General features: G+C 35.2%; 1 protein-coding gene across 6 annotated transcripts in view; it reads right to left on the bottom strand.

Moving 5' to 3' along the window:
- The window catches only part of CTNNA2 (catenin alpha 2), a 457,330-nt gene that overhangs the window by 13,059 nt on the left and 422,739 nt on the right, over window positions 1-21,532 (bottom strand). For all 6 annotated transcript variants that reach the window (XM_021395891.1, XM_021395885.1, XM_021395889.1 and 3 more), the window contains 3 exons: window positions 18,896-19,077; window positions 16,355-16,460; window positions 12,334-12,468 (listed from right to left, as the gene is read on the bottom strand). In XM_021395891.1, the coding sequence (XP_021251566.1) occupies window positions 12,334-12,468; window positions 16,355-16,460; window positions 18,896-19,077 (423 nt within the window). The remainder of the gene's footprint in view (window positions 1-12,333; window positions 12,469-16,354; window positions 16,461-18,895; window positions 19,078-21,532) is intronic.

Genomic DNA, 21,532 nt, shown 5'->3' on the forward strand with positions numbered 1-21,532 from the left:
GCAGCTCTCTGGACTCATCACTGAACAGAGTCAGCCAGAGGGGAGGCCACCTTCAACAGTATTTGAAGGAGGATGGGAAAGAATCATTTCCTTCTCACATTGAAATTGAGAACTGACAAACTGTGCTGAAAGAACAAGTGAGGGAAGTATAAAAAGTCTGGGCATATATTTATTTACAGAGCACACTTAAAGTTCCAGAAAAATATCAACAAAATTGCAAAGAGGTGATGCTTTTAAAGACTGTACATTTTTAGACAATGAAACCATTACAGGCTGCAGCATATTTTTTTCGGACAACATCCCAAGAAATGAAACTGAAGGGCTTAAAAGGGGATACTCATTCTAATTTATTGCAAATGGAATTTTTATCATTCAAATTCAGGAGAAGCAATTTTGAGAGTAAACATAATTGCTTATATATAACCTAGCTGTGTACTGTAATGGAAGTTAAAAATAGTATATGCTGTTAAACTTAACTCCATTAAATAAACCTGCTCAGAGAATGGGTGACTATTCAACACCAGTAAAGAACACTAGCATAAGAACCACCTTTTTGGAAGATGGAAAAAAAATGAATGCTCCTTAAATCTCTCTTAAGAACATGAATTAAAAGCACACAGTTAACATTGACATTTTCCCCTGGGCATTTTGTTGTTACAAGGATCATGTGAATTGTAACCTAATCATGATTATTGTTTTAGTCTTAGTCATGATTAATGTGTACTCCCTGCTCTGTTCATGTGTTCTGTTTTTCTCTCTTTTCCTGCTACGAAGAAAAGAAAGCGTCTGACTACTGTCTCATACCAGTCACTTTACCCAGCAACAGAGGTCAGATCATTTTCTTCTCAATCTTCAAAGCTTTTATCACAATCTAGATCTGTAGTATCTGCAGCTGCTAGTTTAAAGCAGTGGATTTAAAAACTCAACACATGAGCTAGTCCAGCCAACTAAATGAAGAGTTACTGTGATTGTTAGAGATGATATATAACCTCAGGAACACAATGCAAAGCTAGGCTGCAGCTGATTAATGCAAAGTGATGATAGTGCTGTGAATTTCAGTTCAGAATTGAATTAAACATATGTCTAACCAATTTATTGTTACATAATCTTAATTTCAAGCCATTTGCATATATGAAGATAGGGGAGATGAAAAACATCCTTTTCTACAAAGGCATAGATTATGATATGCCATTCTAAACATCATGACCTACTGTCAAAAGGCTTTCCACTGTAGGGCCTGCTTTCCAATTTCCAGTATGCAATTCTACAGCTCCGCCAAGGAGAAAAGAAATTTTGAACTTTGAAAGGCTTTTATGGTAAAATATACCACGTTAATTCACCACTTAGGTATCCTATGACCTGACTATTGCACCACAGTTGTTTTTGCCAAATAAAGTAGGAAATAAATTTGGAACTCTTGTGACCAGCAGGCCTTCAGAAGCCTCTAATCAAGTGCAGTCATTCTGATTAAAAGAAGGATGTTCAGAGACTATAATCTTGAAAATTACATTCGTAGTAGCAGTTCTAAGAGCTCCTAAAGAGAAATATATATATATTTTAAATTGGAATAGAAACATATGGATGTAGCACAATTAGCTTCTGGGAAACTGAGGATGGCCAAAGATATACTCAAAGAACAACACAAGAAATGTGGTAGATTTCATCATGATAATGTGGTATAAGCACTTCAGTGGATTAGGTAGCACATTATATCCGGATGGTATTTTGGCCTAGCACTGCTAAAACTGAAACCCTGAAACCTTGTTTTGATCTCTTTAGAATGGTATCCACAGTTGATAAGATGAAAATTAAAGGAAGAGGAAAAATGTTAAGACTGATTTATGAGCAGATATTAGAACAGATTACTTGCGTGAACAGTGAAAAAAGCAGAGTATTAATACACCTAAAGGAAAATATTTTTAAAATGTATGTAAATTCAAAGAAGGAAGGAAATCTTCCAAGTGTTCAAAGGAATATAACTAAGATTAATTAAATGAATACATGTAAATGCAAAGAGACAATAAATGAAGACTTCGAAATCTTTCTTAAGTGAAGCTCAGCTGCACAAGAAAGCTATGTAAACTCACACAAGGTCATTGACTTGATGATTTGTAACCAGGCACTAGCAATCAAGGGAAAAAAATGGTTCCGTATTTATTTTGACATCAAAGATCTGTTGGAAAAAAACACACCAAAACATTTTCTTTCTTGCTTAAGAAGATGAATGGATCATGAGGAATAATCAGGAACTATTAAGGTTCCAGTAGATACCATCTATGAAGTTTGAAAACAGTAAGACAGAGGAAGACAGGGAGGAGTACCAACCGCATAGAAACATTCCATGTTCTATTGGTATATCTACAGAAGGTAAAAATGAGTGTTTCTTCAGAAACTGAAACAATTTGAAAAGCACATTCCAAAATACCAAGCTGACACATACCATAAAAGATCGAGACCCTAACAGACACACATCTGACCCAAAGATGTCCCGCTGTTGAACTAGATCAACTTGACGGATGGACAGCAAAATCTTTTTTGCTCATTAACTGTCATAGTCAAAGAATAGTAAACCATATAACAAAGAATCCTGGAATCTTTTGAGTTGGAAGGAAGGGACCCTTACAGGTCAGCTAGTCCAACTCCCCTACAGTGAACAGAGACACCTACAGCTCCATCAGATTGCTTGGGGCCCCATCCAGCATGACCTTGTGTGTCTCCAGGGACATGGCATCCATCACCACTTTGGGCACCCTGTGCCAGTGCTTCACCACCCTTAATGTAAAAAATTCTGCCTTATATCCAATCTAATCTAACATCCCATCTGACTCCAAGTAGAGGTGCAACTTTTCTAATTTTTTGACACTGAGAATGCAGGTATGAAAAAGGATGAAAACGTTTCTGTAGAATTTTGGATCAGAAATTAGTATTTTAACTCTACAGAATTCTAATTTGGTCTTTGATGAGATTTAGGACAAACTACTTGTTTACTTTGCTTCATTTTCTGATGATACATTTAGTTTCCTAGCAGCAGTTTATACATTATTTTGATGATGTATTAGAATCAGAAAAATAATTTGAGAATATCTAACCATAAGAAGTTAGGACTGACTTTTCTGATAATGGTCGGTTTTTCACTTTGACTTCATATCAATATCTTAAATGCATTATACAAAACAAAACCTCTTTGTTGAGGAAGCTGCTTATCTGTATCTTATCTTAATAAGATTAAGGATGTGATGTGAGAACAGATGCATTTTTCCTTTTGTTCTATGAAGTTCATAAATAATAGTAATAATAGCAATAATAATAGTAACAATATGTTCAAAACATGGAAGAAGGACTTCAGAAGTAAAGATACATGGCAACAGTTAACATTCCTAGCTTGGTTTGATCCCTTCCTTAAAGTACAATCAGTGGAAATGTGTTTCTTTTGTGCATTTTATTGAGTTCTTTCCACGGGTGTCCAACTTTCTGGTGTGGCTGGGCTGCACTCAGCAAAAAGGAATTTTTTTGGGCCTCAAAAGAAATACATCATATAGTTAATGTATATAAATAATAAAACCTCTTTTGTTTTTTTATTATAATTTTTATTAAAACATTAAAAAAAAAAAGAATGGCAACCAAAACACAAAACTAATGGGCTGGAAACATATGTCAGTTGGTTTGTATAGTATTTGAAACTAATTTTGCTAAGCCTGGGATAACCTGTTGTTTTTTTCCCTTAAGGGTATTCTTGTCTGAGAATCTTTCTATGTGTGTGTTACTCATTTGTGACTCAGGTTGTCAAGAACTATAATTAAAGTGAAAGAAATTCATGAGTTTGAACTGAAGTTGCTTTTTCATTATGCAAATGCATCATCAAATAGTACTTTAGAAATGAGAATGTCTCACTACCATCCAAATGAGGAAGTGAAATAATTTTGAGAGTTAAAAGATGTACTTCTGTATAAGAAACACAGCTCAAAATCTCCTATTGTGTGTTAAATCTGCCATATCTGAATTCAATTCTCTATATTCCTGTGTGCAAGAAACAAGTCTGATTTTTGTTTAAGGTTACACAACTGTGCTGTGTGCTAAGAAGGCCAACTGAGAATGCCACAGGGGAGAGGCATTCTTATTTAATGCAAAATAGTGAAACTTGATCTCATGCCACATTCTTTAAAGGAAGTAAGATGGGAAAATAAGTGAATATGAAATAGCACAGAAGTCTTCTCTTCTCTTACACCAATTTATACAGGTGTAGTCCATAGAATGTAAGAGTGGTCTCTAGGCCTTGCTAATTATTGTAGGGCTGGTGCAGTTTGTGTCTCAGAAAGAGTTTCTTCATACTCCCAGCTTCTACCTCAATCATTTAACATGGCATAGAATAGAAAGCTAGCAGGACTGAAGCCACAGAAGCTACAATAGCAGATGGGCTTTGGATTTTTGAGTAGCTACTATTTTACAAATAAAAATAGCAAGTAATGAATTATATGTTGAGGTTCAAATCTAAAGTCATTTTCTATGATAATATTTTTTTCAAGTCTCAATATTGAATTTTCAATACTTTGCTTTGCTCTTGTGGAATTAGATGGTTTAACATTTTGATACCACAAATACTTCTCTTTGCAAAAAAAACTCTTCTACTGTGGAATTTCAGTAATTGGTTCTTTTTTTTTCAGATGTCTTAAGCTTCATTCATCTGCTTTTCCTTACAGTATACTTTTCCTCTCCATACACTGCCCACCACCAAGCCACCTTTGCTCAGACTCTCTGAAGAAATAGCAATAATACAAACAAGAAATAAGAAAAACAGTTTTTCCAATGTCTTCTGTGCCACTTTGCATGTGGATCATATCTGTGATTACCCAGATGCCCAAAGCTGAGGGTTTCTACAACTCCACAATCCATCAACAATTATCAAGGCAGAACCATGTGAGCTCAAAGATCTAAGTAAGATCCTACGGGATCTTTCACTTAGCTGAATCACAGCACTACTCAAATTTCACTTAAAGGAGACCTCTTGAGATTTCTTGCACAACTTCCCATTTGAAATTAATTGATGGCCAACATTAGATCTGCTCAGCTGCTGCAGAGTCTGCCTGGGGCTTGGAAACCTCCAAAGATAACATTTAAACAAATTCTCTGGGTTTGTGATCCACGCAATCTTTACTGAGAATCAAAAAGTAATCTTCATCTAATGAACTGAATCTTTGTTATTGTTATATATTTGGAAGAGGTATTGTCAGCTGGATTTAAAGAGGCTATATAAATATGTCTTTTTTTCCTCTTCATCTTAGAGATGCAGAGGATAATTAGGAAATCTTCACTGTTTCAACCTTCAGAAAGCCTTAAGACAGTGTTTCCATAAAGTACATCATATATAATGAATATATGATCATGAGGAATTTTATCAGCACTCATTTTGATTAACCAGCATAACACAGTGGTGCCTTTGTCCTTTAGGGGTAGTAAATTAACTTGGTGTCAGGATGATAAATTTTTTATGTTACCACATCATCAGTAGTCCCTTTCTTGGACAGTGCATTGAGGGCTACAGCCTTTGACAGCATGAGTTGGAGACTCCTGTATAAGTCACAAATAGTAGAGCTCAAAAAAATTTGTCTCAAATAAAGGTTAACCAAAACCTTCATATTGCTGTAACGTGCTTCATACAAGTATACATTTTGAAACAGGGTACACTTACTATAGTTTTATTTCACCTTCTCATATGTCAGTAAATCTGCAAAAATTCAAACTTATGTAAAGGTTACTAATACGTATTTATCCCAAAAAGGAGAGCTGAAACATCTCCTTGTATTTTGCTCTTTCATTTCTTTCAAAGAAGATAACATGAGCTACAGTCTAACACAATGTAAATCAAGATCCCTTATTTTCCCCATCTAGCCTCAGCCTTTCTGTCCTGGAAGCTATCCTTTCACAGTGGTAACTTATAAGATTACATAAGAATGCTTTTCTCTCCTTGCATGTTCTACTGGGAGTAATAAAAGAGTGGAGATTACTGCGAAGTCCAGACAGCTTTATTGTCCTGACTTTACATCAGTTCTTTCCCACCACTGAAATTCCTTGATTTCGTATTCCTATCTTTCTTTTTGTTTAGCTTTTTGTTACCTTGACTGTTTTGTATCACCTATTTCACTGTTCCCTGGCTTATTTCCTGATTCTCTCTGAAGTCATTTCCTTTAACCCATGTTTCCATTTCAAGTCTGAAAACAGAACCCTTTTCCACCAATCCCTCTTGAACAAATCTTTCCCCATTAGTGTCATCTCACATAACTTTGTTTTCACACCATGAGTGTACATTTATGTGATTGTGTGTGTATACACACAAGACGTTTCTCATGTTCCCTGTTAAATAAGCTCCAAGCAAAATACTGAGAATAAAATTAATCAGTTTTGCCAGCTTATGGGAAACTATTGCTGCAGGTAAATAACACTATTCATTTTTGTTAATTCATTTTTGTGCCCTTCTAACTTCTTGTGGACAAAAGAATGGGTAAAAGTGAAAAAACTTGCAAAAAAAAAGAAAAAAGAAAAAAGAAAAGAAAGAAAAAAAAGGAAGAAAGAAAGAAAGGAGAAAAAGGAAGAAAGGAAGAAAAAGCCTAATCTAAAAAAAATAATAATAATTAAAATCAAATGATATTCTTAAGCAATTTAATAATTATCTATAGAGTCCCTCTCTCACTTTCCTTTACCAGTTGGGGTGTATCCATTTGTCATGTACTGCCATCACCCAAACCCCAGCTGTACAATGATGTTAGCTTAGACACAGAACTACATCTTCTCCCTGTGGTGTGTGTGACGCTGAGCACTCGCTGTCAGCAGCTACTCAGGAGTAGCTGCTCTTAACCCTCAGCTGCAAGTAAATTTAATCACTAACAGATAAAACATAAAACTTCTATTACTGACATCCATTAATCTTTAAGTACAGCTACGAAAAGTGTAGTTTAAAATGTTGATAGTATACATATTGCTCTTCAAAACACATTTTTGGAAAAATGGCACGCCTTATCTCACATGTTTTATACTGACAACATTGAGAGCCTGTCGGGGCAAGCAGCCCAGCCCTAAAACATCTAAAATCCAGGTTTTGTCAGTTTCTGTGATTTTACCTCATGTAGCTTTCTTCTGATGCAACTCAACAGTAAAACCTATTTTGTTGCTTGCTACATAACTGGATTGACTATTTTTTGCTACTGAGAGGCTCAAAGAAAAGGAACCAGACAGTTTTGGCAATTTGCAACTGTCTCTTCAGCAAACTTTCTTTTACGTGAAAGCCAAACTCTTAACTGATTCAGGAAGAATAAAATGTCTACCAGTCTCCAAACAAACTTTTTTTTTTAATATATATTCTTACGAACTTTAAATGCCAAGATTCTCTATGACTGCCTACTTGCAAGCAAAGACAAAATAAAAACAATAATAAAATAATAATAAAACAGAAAAGCTTCCTGTGTGCAGAAAAGAAACACTACAGCAGTGGCTTAAGTAAATACTTATCTACAGGCTCTTACCCCAAATTCAGTGAGAGATGAGCTTACTCACTGTTAATAGCAGATGAAGTCAAGTTACCTGACTGTTCTATGGGTCTACAGGGTTCATAAGTAGCAATCTAATAGTTCACTGCCCATCTGCACACCAACTTGTTTTCACAGCACAGGGTAGTTGAGGGAAACTCAGATTTAAATGAAAGAAAAGGATGCCATTAAAGCTACTTTGTGTTCTCAGATATAGGAACCACAGGCAGAATTGATGGACAAGCTATCCGCTAGCTCATCTGATGTAACTACTGGAAGCACGCTGTTATTCTGTCATAAACAGCAAATCTCACTCTTTTCTTGATGAGAACTACCTATTTCCAGTTGCCTCACTTCCATCACCAACCAAGAGAAAACATAGGGACAATTATTTTGCAATTTCTCATTTGTTCATTTTCTCATGCGTCCAATGTCTTATATCAAGTGTTACGGGATTTTTGTACTGTCCCACCCTCATACTCCCACTTGTGCCACCTCAGACAAAGGTAATGGGTGGCTGCAGCCTTTTTACCTTCCTTATTCCCCCAAAGTTCTCACTTAGTTCACTAAGCCAGAACTCCTAGATAAAATCATAACCTTAACTGAATTGCTTTGTATCTTCAAAATCTTATAAAGATTCCTTCTTTTATCATCACAGCTAAGCCTATTATGTTAAGATTAATGGGCTCTTGAAAATAATTGGAAATTGGACCCAGCTAAAATAAAAGTTTAAATTGCACGGTGGCTATTGATTCTGTATTTTTGGACTGTGTTCAAAGGTACGTGGCTGTTGCTCTGTATTACACTGCATTTCTATCTGGCTTAGAATTTTAGAACTCTTTGGCTACATTTTCTGGTAATATGGCTGATTATGTCTGTAGAGTTCTAAAACAAAACTGAAAAAAAAAATAGAGGTGTTCCTTAGATGCATCTTTTAGATTCTCTTCAATATAGTCCGTTAGGACACACCATAGCAAAGCTGCTAGCATAAACAAAAGTTAAAAAATCCAAGCTCATAGCTTAAATTTATAGTAAGTACTTGTAAGTATAGTAAGAAAATGAGGTGATCAGCTCCAGAGCAGCGGTAAAGACATAAGAGGATATTTATTCTGGGGTAAGAAATGAACATATAGACCTGTATTATTGTAACAGTCTAGCTTACATATGTCAGACAGGAATACTAAAAAATAAAGGAGCCCTGGAATTAGAACAAGACAAAATCTTCATCCACATGCAAACATCCTGGTTCAAACCAACTGTATTCAACAAAAGTAACTTCTACAAAAGTCTATCTATTAGCATAAGCTAAATATATGTAAATAGTATTTACTTCATTGAGAGTAGCATATGTTCAGCATACCTCAGAGAATTCATTGTAAAACAATGGTGAAACCAATTATAAAGCAAATACACACTGCATTAAATAAACTAAGACAAAGGAAAAAATTACCTTGATGTGCTTTTATTCTCTGTTTATATTAACTGAGGTTGTTTATTGTTAGAAGGGAATTAGAAATTGAATATTTAAAGTTAAAATTAAAGAAATATGTATCTGCTTATTGACCAAGGTCAGAGATATTTACTGTGAACAAAGATACCATCTAAGCAGAATTTTTAGAAAATCTTTTGATTTTTTAAAAATATCACTCTTTATTTCATCTAATTTCTTCCTCTCCATTTTCTTTACTTTCTTCCCTGTAGTCCTTTTCCACTTTACAAGGCTCCTCACTGAAGAAAAACATCACACAGTTTTTCCTTATTTATTATTTTATTTTTCAGCACTCAACATAACAGGCCAAATCAACAGATAGTATGAATTGGCCTTCCTCCACTGATATTAATGAGGTTAAGCCAGCAGATAGTATAAATTGCCCTTCCTCTATCGATATTAATGAGGTTAAGCTGATTTATGCTAACTCTCAATTGCCAGATCTAAGTTATCTGGGGGAAATAAGTTTGCTAAATGCATGCAAGAGATTTGAAGGGAAAGATTAAAGGAGAGAAAGAGCTGGGGGAAAAGGAATGGGAGACAGAAAGGGAAAAAGCAACACTGGGTTCTTTACTGAAGTAATTTCCACTTCAGGAGTTTGACATTTGCTTACTTTTTGATCTGTTTTTCTATTTGCAGCAAAGTCAATGATGCCAAAAAGAACCCCTTCATATGCTATGCTAGTCTCATATCAATCTACAGAGGAAAAAGCAAAGAGGATCAGCTGTATGTTTATTTTCAGAGATAAACCATACGGAACTACTGACTCGTGTGGAAAATAAATAAATAAATAGAAGTTTCACCGAAAGATATATAGCACATTTTATACATTATACATGGTATTTTTGAAGTTGTTGCAACACATTTTCCCTAACAGATTAGACCTGTAATAGCTGTGAGGTGGCTTTCATCTGTTGTTTAGCTTTAATTGGTTTTATGTCTCTTTCCTTTTTACATAAATATGCCCATACATAGCTTTATTTGTGCATATGCACGTGTTATTTTCATTTATATACATTAATATGCTTAATAGTGCAAAAATTCAAGCAGAGATTATACTACCAAAATTGTTCAGAATAATAACTCATCTTCTGGATCAATCTGAATTTTACTGGCATTCTTTTAAACACAGTAGTTAATTATAATATTTGAATAATCATCTATGATAATTACATCAAAACAATTAAATATAATACATTCACATGAACTTAGTCCAATGGTTATAGCTTAAGAAGCTTGAATTCTGGATTTCTATTGTACTTCTAGCACTGTACTGTATGCAAGTTGCCAAATAATGGTATTTCATTTTCATGCAAATAAAATACTGTTTATTTGTAATTGGCTATCCAAGAGAAAATGAAGAAGATGGAAGCAGAAGCAGCAAGTAGACAAGCAGATGTAGATGTGCACTTGGATACCAGCTATCTGGATAGCAAAGGAGCATACAGTACCCAGCACCTTGAAGATAAACAACTTGGAAAACACTCTCAGAGAAGCAGTGTACTGACTGTGTTACAGTAAGTAACAAGACGACAACCTTAAAAAGGGATGCACAGCATCAACTTTCTACATCAACTCCTGTTTAGAGCAACAGGAGAAGAAGTTGGGCAATCTGAAACTTTTCTACATGTCAGTATTACTGAGTCTTTGAATTAGACTCAAATAATTTGCAGTTGAATCTAGTTTTGCCTTTGGCTCCTACTGAGTTTGTAAAAACCCAACCAAACAGAAACACAATGGTGATGAAGCCTGGTAAGCAGCAGATGCTAACAATGCCAGACTGGAAATGATGAAGTCAAGCGGTTTGGCCACTTAAATTTCACAACGGATGGTGATGTTCCAGTAACGAATAGATGCTAGATATGGCTTTTTCAGCATCCACATACACTGAATAAAGAGACTCGAAAAAGAAACACACACAACCACAAAAGCCAAGCTGGTAGAAGCACTGATTTGGGTAACTGTTATAAATAGATGAATATGAAAATTCAATGGGTATGAAAAGCTGGACCCAGATGGCAGTAGGTAAGAAAAGATCAAAGCATTTACTATGTAACATAGCTGTCAGCGATGTAAGGACAGATCACTCCATTAATACTAGCAAAATGAAAGAGGATTTTCCATTGCTGTGGGAAGATCAAGATATTACAATTACATATGTACGTACGTCAAGAAGTGAAGAGCAGTTGCAGGACATATACAGGAACACTGAAGCAGCTCCTTTTAGGCTTTCAGAATGGTGGATCCAAGAAATCTTAGCAAATGTTTAAGACCTTCTCCAGTGCTTTGCAATAAATCAAATAGTTATATAGTTGAGAATGTTTGTTCTGACTTTTGATATGTTTGAGGAAGGCCAGTGATTTCACTGGAGAATGTTATGGATGAAATGTAGGGCACAAGTTGTCATAATAATCTTCGTACTTGATTGGGCTTAAACAATGAAAGGGTGCTTTTTCAAAACAGCATCTGAAAACAATCTTATTTTGAGTATGTCAGGATTTACAAACCACTGTCATTTTAAATCCACACTCAGGAGAGTCAAATGTATGATGTGTTTACATATGTATGGTCTGTATTTGAGTTAGAAGGTAACAAAGTCTACTTGGTTCTAGTAATCTCCCAGAGGTACATAGTTCAGCATTAGGAGAAAAAGAAAAAAATGCAGAAAACTCATTGATTATATGAGCTCTGCTGTACACTCCTGTCTTTATTTCTAAAAAAAAGCTTGTGAGTAAAATGTTTGTGGTCTTCATTAAAAATAACTGAAATAACTAAATGATAATTAGTATATAATCATCAGGCTAGGCAACTGTATTTAAAGACAGCACGTGCATCAAAAATTGAAATATTTTCCTGACCTTCCAAGAGTTTTAGCTGAACCTAGTGTGCATTGGAACCTGAGTGAATGAAATCTCATTAGTCATCACCATCTTAACAATATGCAATTCATACAGAGCTGGCTTCTGCACAGAGGAAGGAAATTACCAGTACTAACAAAGGAAAGAAGATTTATAATGAGCAAATATACAAAAGCTCCAAATAATTATAATATTCACAGCTTGGCAATTACTTTCTAGGCTATGAAATTACTTTTCTTTAGGAAGAATGAAGATTTTACAAGGTTACTGTAAACAAAGGGTAATTGGAAAAATCAAATTGCTCTACGCAAGTTATGGTAAGGTCTGGAATAATGGTGATAACATTTTTAAAAAGGCTACTTATGCATCACTTTTTTTTTGTGCTATACGTTACTGTCATCAAAAAAATGCTCCTTTTTTAAGCACTGCAATGAGAAACATAAATGGCTAAATACAAATACCAGCTTACCCCTGAGACAATAAGTTCTCCTCCCAAGTTCTGAACTTCGGCCTTCACTTTGCTGCATATGTTGAGCTGGTGGCAGTAGAGGGCAATGCGCTGCAGGTAGGCTAGCAGATCCTGTTTGCAGGCTGAGTCAGGGCACTGCAGATGGAAGAAATATTTGATGAGATGTAGCTGAATTCACATGGTTGTTATGGAGAGGTAATCAGAGGAGAGTTGGCAACATGTATGACATTATGTGGCTCCATTTCACTTCCTTGAAATACTTGTTGAAACATGAAAATTAAACTCTACCTTCCACGTAAGTCAAAGCTTATCAGTAGTAACTTGAAGATACACTGTAAGTTTTTTGTAAAAGGAAAAAAAACCTCTCAGTCAGATTCTAATGAAACACAATGGAAATAACAAGACTGCCATGTTTTGGAGGAAGTCTCTTTGGGATATCAGTTTGTACAGAATGGAGGAATCTGTTGAGTAGCCAAAGTTTCATTGGAAACTCCAAGCATCAGGGTGCCTGCTAGGAGTCCAGGTTAAGATTCAACAGGGACTATTTCCAACAGATGATATCCATTCCTGACTGTCTTGCCAGCTTCCTTGGCATTTGTGCAGAGTTTCAGGGGACACAGCTTTGCTTCAGACTTTGAAGAAGTCTTTCTGACACATTAAGGACATAAGAGGTGAGGATGCCTGGCTTGGGTATCGACAGATTTGGCAAAATTATTGTTAATGTCTAAATACCTTATTCTGTGCCAGAGGGAAATAATTTACTAAAATGTGAGGTATTACACAGTGTCTCAGGAGATGCCATCTGTCTTGCAGCCCTTCTCAAGAATACAATGACATAAGTTTGTCCCTCTGCATGTCTAAGGGATAGCTTTTCATACTAATGGGAAGGCTATCTACAGTCCTGTACCATTTTGAACATTGTGTCAATTGTGTGTTAATACAAATTACATTAGGTCAAATGTAACTTGACTTAGTGAAGGTTTCATTACAAATATAACTAGAAAAGATCCAAATGTAATTTGTTTATAGTCTATGGGACTCTTAATAGAAACTGCATCATCCCCCACAATAACAGCACCATAATAAATAACTCTCTAGCAGCTAATATTCTTAGTCTTGCCTCATGAGAACAGACCTCAATAATTCACTGATGAAAGAGAGCTAAAAGTGTCCTTTGTTACCAGCATGTCTCCAACAAATACTCATCATGGCTACCCAAAAACATTCCACTGACAATGATCTCTGAATGTACTGCTTGGGGATCAAAGATTTCCAAATACATTTTTTTTCAGCATCTTAAAATGTTGATATTCTTTTTTTTTTTCATATGTAGGGTGAAATATTCACAAAAATTGACAGAATTAAGCACATATGGGTGAAAATCATCACAGGATTTGACTTGAGATAACTCTTCTGTCCCCAGCAGCCAGCAGGAATGAGTTTGTGGTGAAGTAGTTGCATATACTGTCATCTATAGTCCAGAAAGCAGTCACTTACATTTTCCTCTCCCTTTGAAACTAACAGTAAACAAAGCTGGAGGTTCATTGCGACGGTTGGGTTGAATCTGTTCTGTATTTATGACAATGCTATAATGCCTCTCTTTCTCAGGCAGTTGCCACATCTTTCAGGCATGAATCCCTAAGAGAACTCTTCTCCCTACTGGTGGTAATTTAATACAGAAATATTTACCCTACTCCTGAAGTCTATAAACTGAAAGAAATGAACTTTAAAAAGCAATACCTCTAGAGAGCTGACAAGGCTTTAAATACAAGTACTTGGGAACAAAAAAAAATGTAAGACCTCTCTCACTGGAACAGTAATTAGAAGTGCAACTGTCCATAGAAAAGTTCGGCTCACAAATGACTTTGAAGTTATGTAAAATATCATTAAAGTGTAAGTATTAAAACAAACATTTCATTCTCACAATGATTTCGCTGTTCATTATTTAAGTGTGCACATTACAGCCTCCTGAAATTTAAAATGTAACTTAGGACAATGCACTCTAAGCAGAGCATGATTATTTTACATCATGTTCCTTGAAAATATTCCATCTCTTCAGATAATGTAGGTTATAGATTTCACCAAGTAACAGATGGATTTCTCACTCTTGTGCTAAAATGAATAGCTGCTACATGTGAAGTATGGGAATGGGTTAACTGCAGGAAAAATGCTTGTTGACGATGAAGAAAATCTCAAACCCCAACTTTTATAGGAAATTATAGGATAATAGGCAGATCCAGGTTTCTTTCCACTTTGGATCATATTCCATGGGTAGTATTACATGCTATTGCATGCCTCCTTGAAGAAAAGAAATATTTATTTTGAAGAGAAAGACTAGAGAAAAGGAAGTTACAGTTCCTACTACCAGCTAGGTTTCTCCTGGTGGCAGTGAAAAGAAAGAAATCATGGGGAAGATGACAAATAATGTCAATAAATAAATAATGGAAAAACTCTACAAAAAAGAATTGAAAAACACTTTACACATAGTGATAGAAGATTCAACTCCTTCAAAATTGGCATAAGAAGTATATATAGAAGTATTTCTACAATAAGTATCTGAAGTGAGGCATCCATTATTGTAATTAAGTGGTACTCTGAGGTTTTCATGTGAATTTTTAGAATTGAATCATAGAATTGCTCAGGTTGGAAAGGACCTTCAAGATCATCAAGTCCAACAACATTTTAAAATGATATCATCACTGATATCGTTACTGATATTATTTGGTTGAGACCACTAGATCCACATTGAGTTAGAAAGATGGTCAGAGGGCGGGGGCATCTCACCTGTGAAGACAGGTTGAGGGAACTGAACTTGTTCAGCTTGGAGAAGAGAAGGTTTTGGGGAGATCTCACTGCAGCTTTCTAGTACTTAAAGTGAGCTTATAAACAGAAGAGAGACTAACTTTTTATACAATCTGATAGTGATAGGACACTAAACTAAAAGAGGGGAGACTTAAATTTGATACCAAGAGGAAATTTTTTACTCAGGTAATGGTGAGGCACTGGAACAGGTTGCCCAGAGAAGCTGTGGATGCCCAATCCCTGGAAATATTCAAGGCCAGACTGGATGAGCAGACTGATCTGGTGGGGGGCAACTCTGCCCACAGCAGGGGATTTGGAACAAGATGATCATGAAGGTCCTCTTCAACCCAAGCCATTCTAAGATTCTATGATTTTGTTGCCAAGGGCTTGTTTGCTCAATGTATGCCAGCAAACTGGACATTTAAATTAGCATTAGGTGAATATACAAAATGAAAGACAAAAGAAATTAGAACTAATTGAACAAATTAAAGTTAAGAACCCAAATAAATCTCAACTTTTTGTTTATTCATTTGCCTACACCCTCTCATGGTTCCTACAAAGCATTTGAGGGGACTGTTGAGGGAAAGATAATCATTTGTGAGGGAAAAAAAAATTCAAATTGAAATTACATAAATCTAAAATAAGGTATTTAGAACCAAAAAGTTGGATTTGAAATCTGGCTCTTGACTTATTTGATGTTTTCTCTCGTTCTTCAGATGGATATATAATCCAATTTGAAGGAAGAGAGCTTAAGTTCATCTTTACAGTTGTGAAATGAAGTTAGTAATGGGACTGTGGACACAGATGCTACAGCATGGGGTAGGGGGCTGTAAGGCGAAGAGCGCAATACCCCAGTGCAAAGGAGAAGGCATGCAATGTCAAAGGAAACTGCTGGAAGAAAGGGATGAAAGAATATAAGAAGTCATGCACATTCATCAAGGGTAATAGAGCATCCAATTGCTTTCATGTCAGCAAACATATTAATCTAATCCTAATAGAGTCTCCTAGTCCAGAAAGGGAGGCTATGGAATAACTCAGGAATTTCTGAGGTTTTAAGATTCATTTATGAATTTCTCATACTGCAGAAAAAAAAACACTTAACAAGTGAAAAAAAAACAACACAAGTTGATTGCTAAAGAAGATTTTTTCTTCTGCACAACTGCACAATGCAACTCATTGATTGAAATTCTATTATATCTCTGATTATTTTTGCTATTACCTGATCAGCTACTGCCCGTGCCAGTTTGTCCATCCTTGATCCTGCCTCTGCAATCTTCTTGGCTGCATTAATGACATCAGATGTATTCTTCAGTGGGCCTTTACCTCTGTGAAATACAAAGAAATTATGAACAATGTAGACAAATTATGAAAGGAAACAGTTTTAATGACCTTGTTTAGTACTTGATTTTAAAACAGTAACTTCTTAATTTATTACAAATTCTCCCTTTAATTCCTTTGTATAGTAGAGATTGATTAAAATGTTGGTCTGCTATATTTCCTCTCTCTTATGAAATGCCTCTCTAGCAATTTAGTTTGATGGTGCCTTAAGCACAAGCTATACTTAATAGTATATGCTTTTTTAAGTGCTTATTAAACCAATGTTCTTTCTACAGCACCCAACTAGTAAAAATTATGTTATTCCCATGCCAACGGTTAATGTTATGCTTATGAATTCTAGAGCAAGGATGCCATGTTTTAGAAAGCTTTTATTTTAGATAGGTCATAAAACAAAGATTCTTGAAGTCGAATCCTGTTACATTTAAAACATGTATACTTTGCTTCAAGACTGATCCTGTACTTCTAAGATGATGTACAAAAATCTGACTTTAATCATTATAGTTACAAATTGTATAGGAAAAAAAAAGTCATTGCAGACTTTTCTGAGTTTGTTTCAGATCCCCAAATTTTAATCCTGTTTATAATAACATTTGCTGCTGTTCCTGAGAATGCCTTTGCTGGAAGGAAGCTGATTTTCCTCATTTATTTATTTATTTTTGATACTATGCGGAGAAATACAGCTTCAGACAAGACAGATGGAAAATCATGATCTTCAAGGATCCCATTTCTGTTGAACTTAAAGTGGAACAGAACTCCTTCATAGTGACCTCATATGCTTTTACATTAATTCCATCAGCAGATCTGACCATCTCAAATTCCACACACCTGAATTTTTTTCCTGTTTTAACACTGCAGTGGTTACAGCCAATCAAAATATGTGAAAGGTTTTGTTCTGTTTTAATGGAATATATTAAACAAATTTTTATGAAATCTGTTGTAGATAGGGGAGAACTTTGATTTTTTTTTTTTAATTTACTTCAAATGCGACAGTGGTTTTTCTCTCGTTCTCATATTAGTTATGTTCTTTTGATGGTAGAAAATGCAATTACAAAACATTCAGTCTGACGCTTAATGTATCAGAGATTGTCCAGGAGGCTGAAGAAAGCATTCATATTCTGGGATGTTGCTTTAGAACGTTATTTCTTCATTATGTGAAATGATCGCACTGCTTGGGCAGTTTTTCACTCTCTTTTTTGAAGAGAAGGAACAAAGAGCCAAAGAAAAAAATAATACAAAGGTAACTAAGACTTCTCAAATATATCACCCTTCACGGGAGGCTCTGCACTGTCATTTGTATACAGGAGTCGTGAGTCTGCTGCCAAAAGAATAGTTGTGAAAGTACAAGCTGAGAGAACACTGAGCAAGCTGAGAGAACAATTGTTCAGAAAGAAATACAGCAGTCATCCATTAAAATATAGATAAACTTTCCAGATGCATATTTAAAATGCATAAAAATATTTGCTAATAGCTATACCAGTTACCTATCTATGCAAATTATTTAACATACATATGCATGTAAGGTATGTGCATACACTGTATTATCACTGCAGTCTTTCCCATGAAATAGGCTGAACACTTCAGACACAAGGCTGGATAAAGAAATCTATTTGAGTATCTCAGTAGATTGAATAAATGGATGTTTTACTTTAATTCTGAAAAAAAACACAAAGATTCTTGTCTAGTTTTATCTAATCATATTTTGATAAATATCATTTATGCTCGTGGACTGCCATTAAGAGTAAACATTAAAATAGCTGTAACTTAATATGGTGATCTGCAATTCAAAGAATCCTATAAAAAGTTCTCCCTGGTGTCATTAACAATGTAACCATATTAAAACAAAATAATTATGTTTATCTGATATCATTACTGAATGATCTTTTGATGATTTGCAATTAGAAAAGAACAAGACATCAATAGAAAAAAATAAATGAAAAAAATAATTACTGACAGACTCCAATGAAGTATTAGATCAAGAAGGTTTCATTTAATTTGGTTTGGTTTTTTTTTTTTTTTTTGAAAGAGATTCAGTCTTCAAACCCATACAAAGAGTTTTTGCTGTTATTTTTGTTTGCATAAATTATGTTGAAATGTTGAAAGTTCAGAGAGGCACACGCATTTACATTGGTACTAAACAAAATGCCAGTTGAGTGTCAGAAGGTTGCAGACTATCTTTACTGCTGAAATTCAAGATGATCTGCAAATAAAACTGATTTGCAAACAATACAAAAACTTCATGTGTTTTGTCACATTTGGTGAACTATCTAGAGCAGCCATGCTCAGAGGACCACTGTCTCCTTACGTATGAAGCGTGTTATCAAGCTGTGTATCCCTCAAAACAGCACATCATCTCAATATATAAACTGCAACAAAAAGGAAAGATGCCTGAAGAAGTCCTCAGCACAGACTGTTTTGTCCTTACCTAGTAAAGTCTGTCATTTCCATCATAATCATGCACATCTGCTTTGCCAACACAATGATGTCATTACCGCTGTCATCCCACTTGGCCACCTCTGCATCCAGTTTGCTCTTTTCTTGGTGGAATATCTCTACCTGCTCAGCAATCTTAGCCTTTTCCTCCTGGGGGAGCTGAGCCATGATAGCCTGAAGAAAAAATACGGGAGAAGCTGGACATGAAAAAAGATGTGAGAAATACATACATTGATTCAAACTGCAGTCTAGTTTCTTTTTATGGCAGTGGAAGACATCAAACAAAATCCATTTGATGGATCCATAGGATGGACAGAAATAAAGTACATAGAATGCTTATAAGACTTCTTTTACCTTCAAAAATTTAAAAAAGATGTGATGCCATAGTACTCAGATTATTCACTACTGTATACAAGGAGATTAGGATTTAACAGCAATTATCTTTAAACTTCTGGAGGAAGAAAATGAAGGAGATCTATGGGAAAAGACAGACTGAATTGCCAGCATCTTCCCTAGTCTTGTTCTCTGTCAGAATTACAGAGGTTTTCTGCTTAAATAAGCTATGACATGCAAGACAATACATTTGAAGTGAGCTGTAATGAATGTACCTTTCAATAACTTTTAGTAGTCTAATTGTATCTTGGAAGCTATGCAAAAAGACATTACACAGGTTGATACTAATTTGCTTCGACATTATCAACAAAGCAGAAAATTCCCCCACCTCCTTCAAAAGAAAAGAAAAGCCTACAAAATTATAACAATTATTTTTGAAGATCAAATGGACACTTCCAGTAATGATTTCCAAGTTGAGCTACCATTTGGCTTTAGGGTTCTTAAGACCACATTATGCATTTAATGGGGTGTGACATATATTTAAGTGTTGTAACATTTTTTCTTGTTTATGTCACTTTCAATCAGCTGAAGTCTTTCTCTACATATTCTTAAAATGCTCTTGGCTTTTAAAAATTAATAATTGACCTTTTCCAAAACTGAAATTAAGAAATGTTATAAACATTAGATCAGAAAATGATAAATTTGCAAGTTAATCAAATTAAAATTCAACACATGAAGTTTAATTAGGCCTTATCAATGTAACTCAGCAGTTTCAAATGTTACCATATTAGTAATTCCACAGGAAAATGCAGCGTAAGTCAAGCTAAAAAATATGTAAGAATATATATGAAACATATACACTAAAACAGACACAAATGGAAATGAACAGAATGTGATAGGAGAATCAGAATTTGGAGAGCTGATCTGTATGTTTTGCATGTGGTTTTTCTCAGCAGGCAGCTTCATCTGTACAGCCTTTAAACTGGTATACAGTGTTTTAACATTTCTGTTCCAGCTGCTAATATACTTTCAAAGAAGCTATATCCTGTAGCAAATGCAGATCATACCTTAAAGTTTCGTGTCTATTGAAGACCAACATAAGCCTTCCTACTGCAGTGCTAATAGCTTTACAGAGTAAGCATATTAAAAAAATCCATTACAATCCACAACTAAAAATCTAGCTTTTTAAAGCAAAAGGTTCAAATAAGATACCACCATGCTTAGCAGACGCACTTCAGTGAGTCACTCAAGACTGTGGACTGTGTGCTTTCTGCTTAGTGTGTTTTCATTTTATGTTTTCATCCATTAGTTGCATCCTGCGATGCACTGCATTATAAGTTATTCAGTAATGGGACTGTCTTTATAGTATATTATGTTTATACAGCGTGCAGCTGATCAAAGCAGAAGGTTTGAAGTGCAGCAGTGATAATAACTGCAATAAATGTAATACAATTTAAGACTCCTAAGTCTCGAGGTGAACTAGATTCTTAGCAAAACTATTATTGCAATCTGTACTTGGTTTTCAGATCAAAAAAGGATTATGTCATACCTAATCCTAGATGTAAACAAAAAAAACCCCACAACCAAACCATGAAATTCTATTATTACATTTCAGTACTTCTGTATTTGAGACTTACTTTAACAATCATTTAAATGTTTCAAACAATAAGGTATGCTTTTTAAAATATAATAATTCCCCAAAGATATTCACCCATATCCAGCACATCACTTAAACAGCAGACATGGGACCTATGCTCCAACTGATCTTCCTCTAGGTGATGAGGCTACTAGTCATTATATCATATCCAGGAGGCCCAATAACAGACACTAAGTTTTTGTTCCTGGGATGCAGTGACAAAGAAACAGCTTTTCTGATACTGGCTATGGCTTTTTTTTTTTAAACATCTGTATTCAGGATTCATGGAAATGAATCAAAGATGAGACTTCTGCACATTTCATTCCATCAGGCTTGCATTCCTCTCATACCTCTAAGTAAACTTAATTTAGGCTTGCATTACCCTTTCTTTTCAGTGTCTAAAATGTATGCTTCAAGCCCTAGCATACTGTGGGTCTTCATACAACAGCTGACAACTTCTCAGTTCATGTCCTTTGGAATCTTTCAAACTATCATTGCCTTTTGGCCTTCAAAGCTCTCAGCCTTCCAAATCCTCTTCCAGAATTCATGGTAAGAAGTCACCTTCCCTCCTACAAGCTTTTGCTATAGTGCTTGTGTGTGTGTGTGGAAATGCTTCTCATCTCATCCATTATTTCACTTCAGCAAGTTCTACTATCAGAA

This window comes from Numida meleagris, chromosome 4 (genome assembly GCF_002078875.1).
Source record: "Numida meleagris isolate 19003 breed g44 Domestic line chromosome 4, NumMel1.0, whole genome shotgun sequence".
NCBI classification, from domain to species: domain Eukaryota; kingdom Metazoa; phylum Chordata; class Aves; order Galliformes; family Numididae; genus Numida; species Numida meleagris.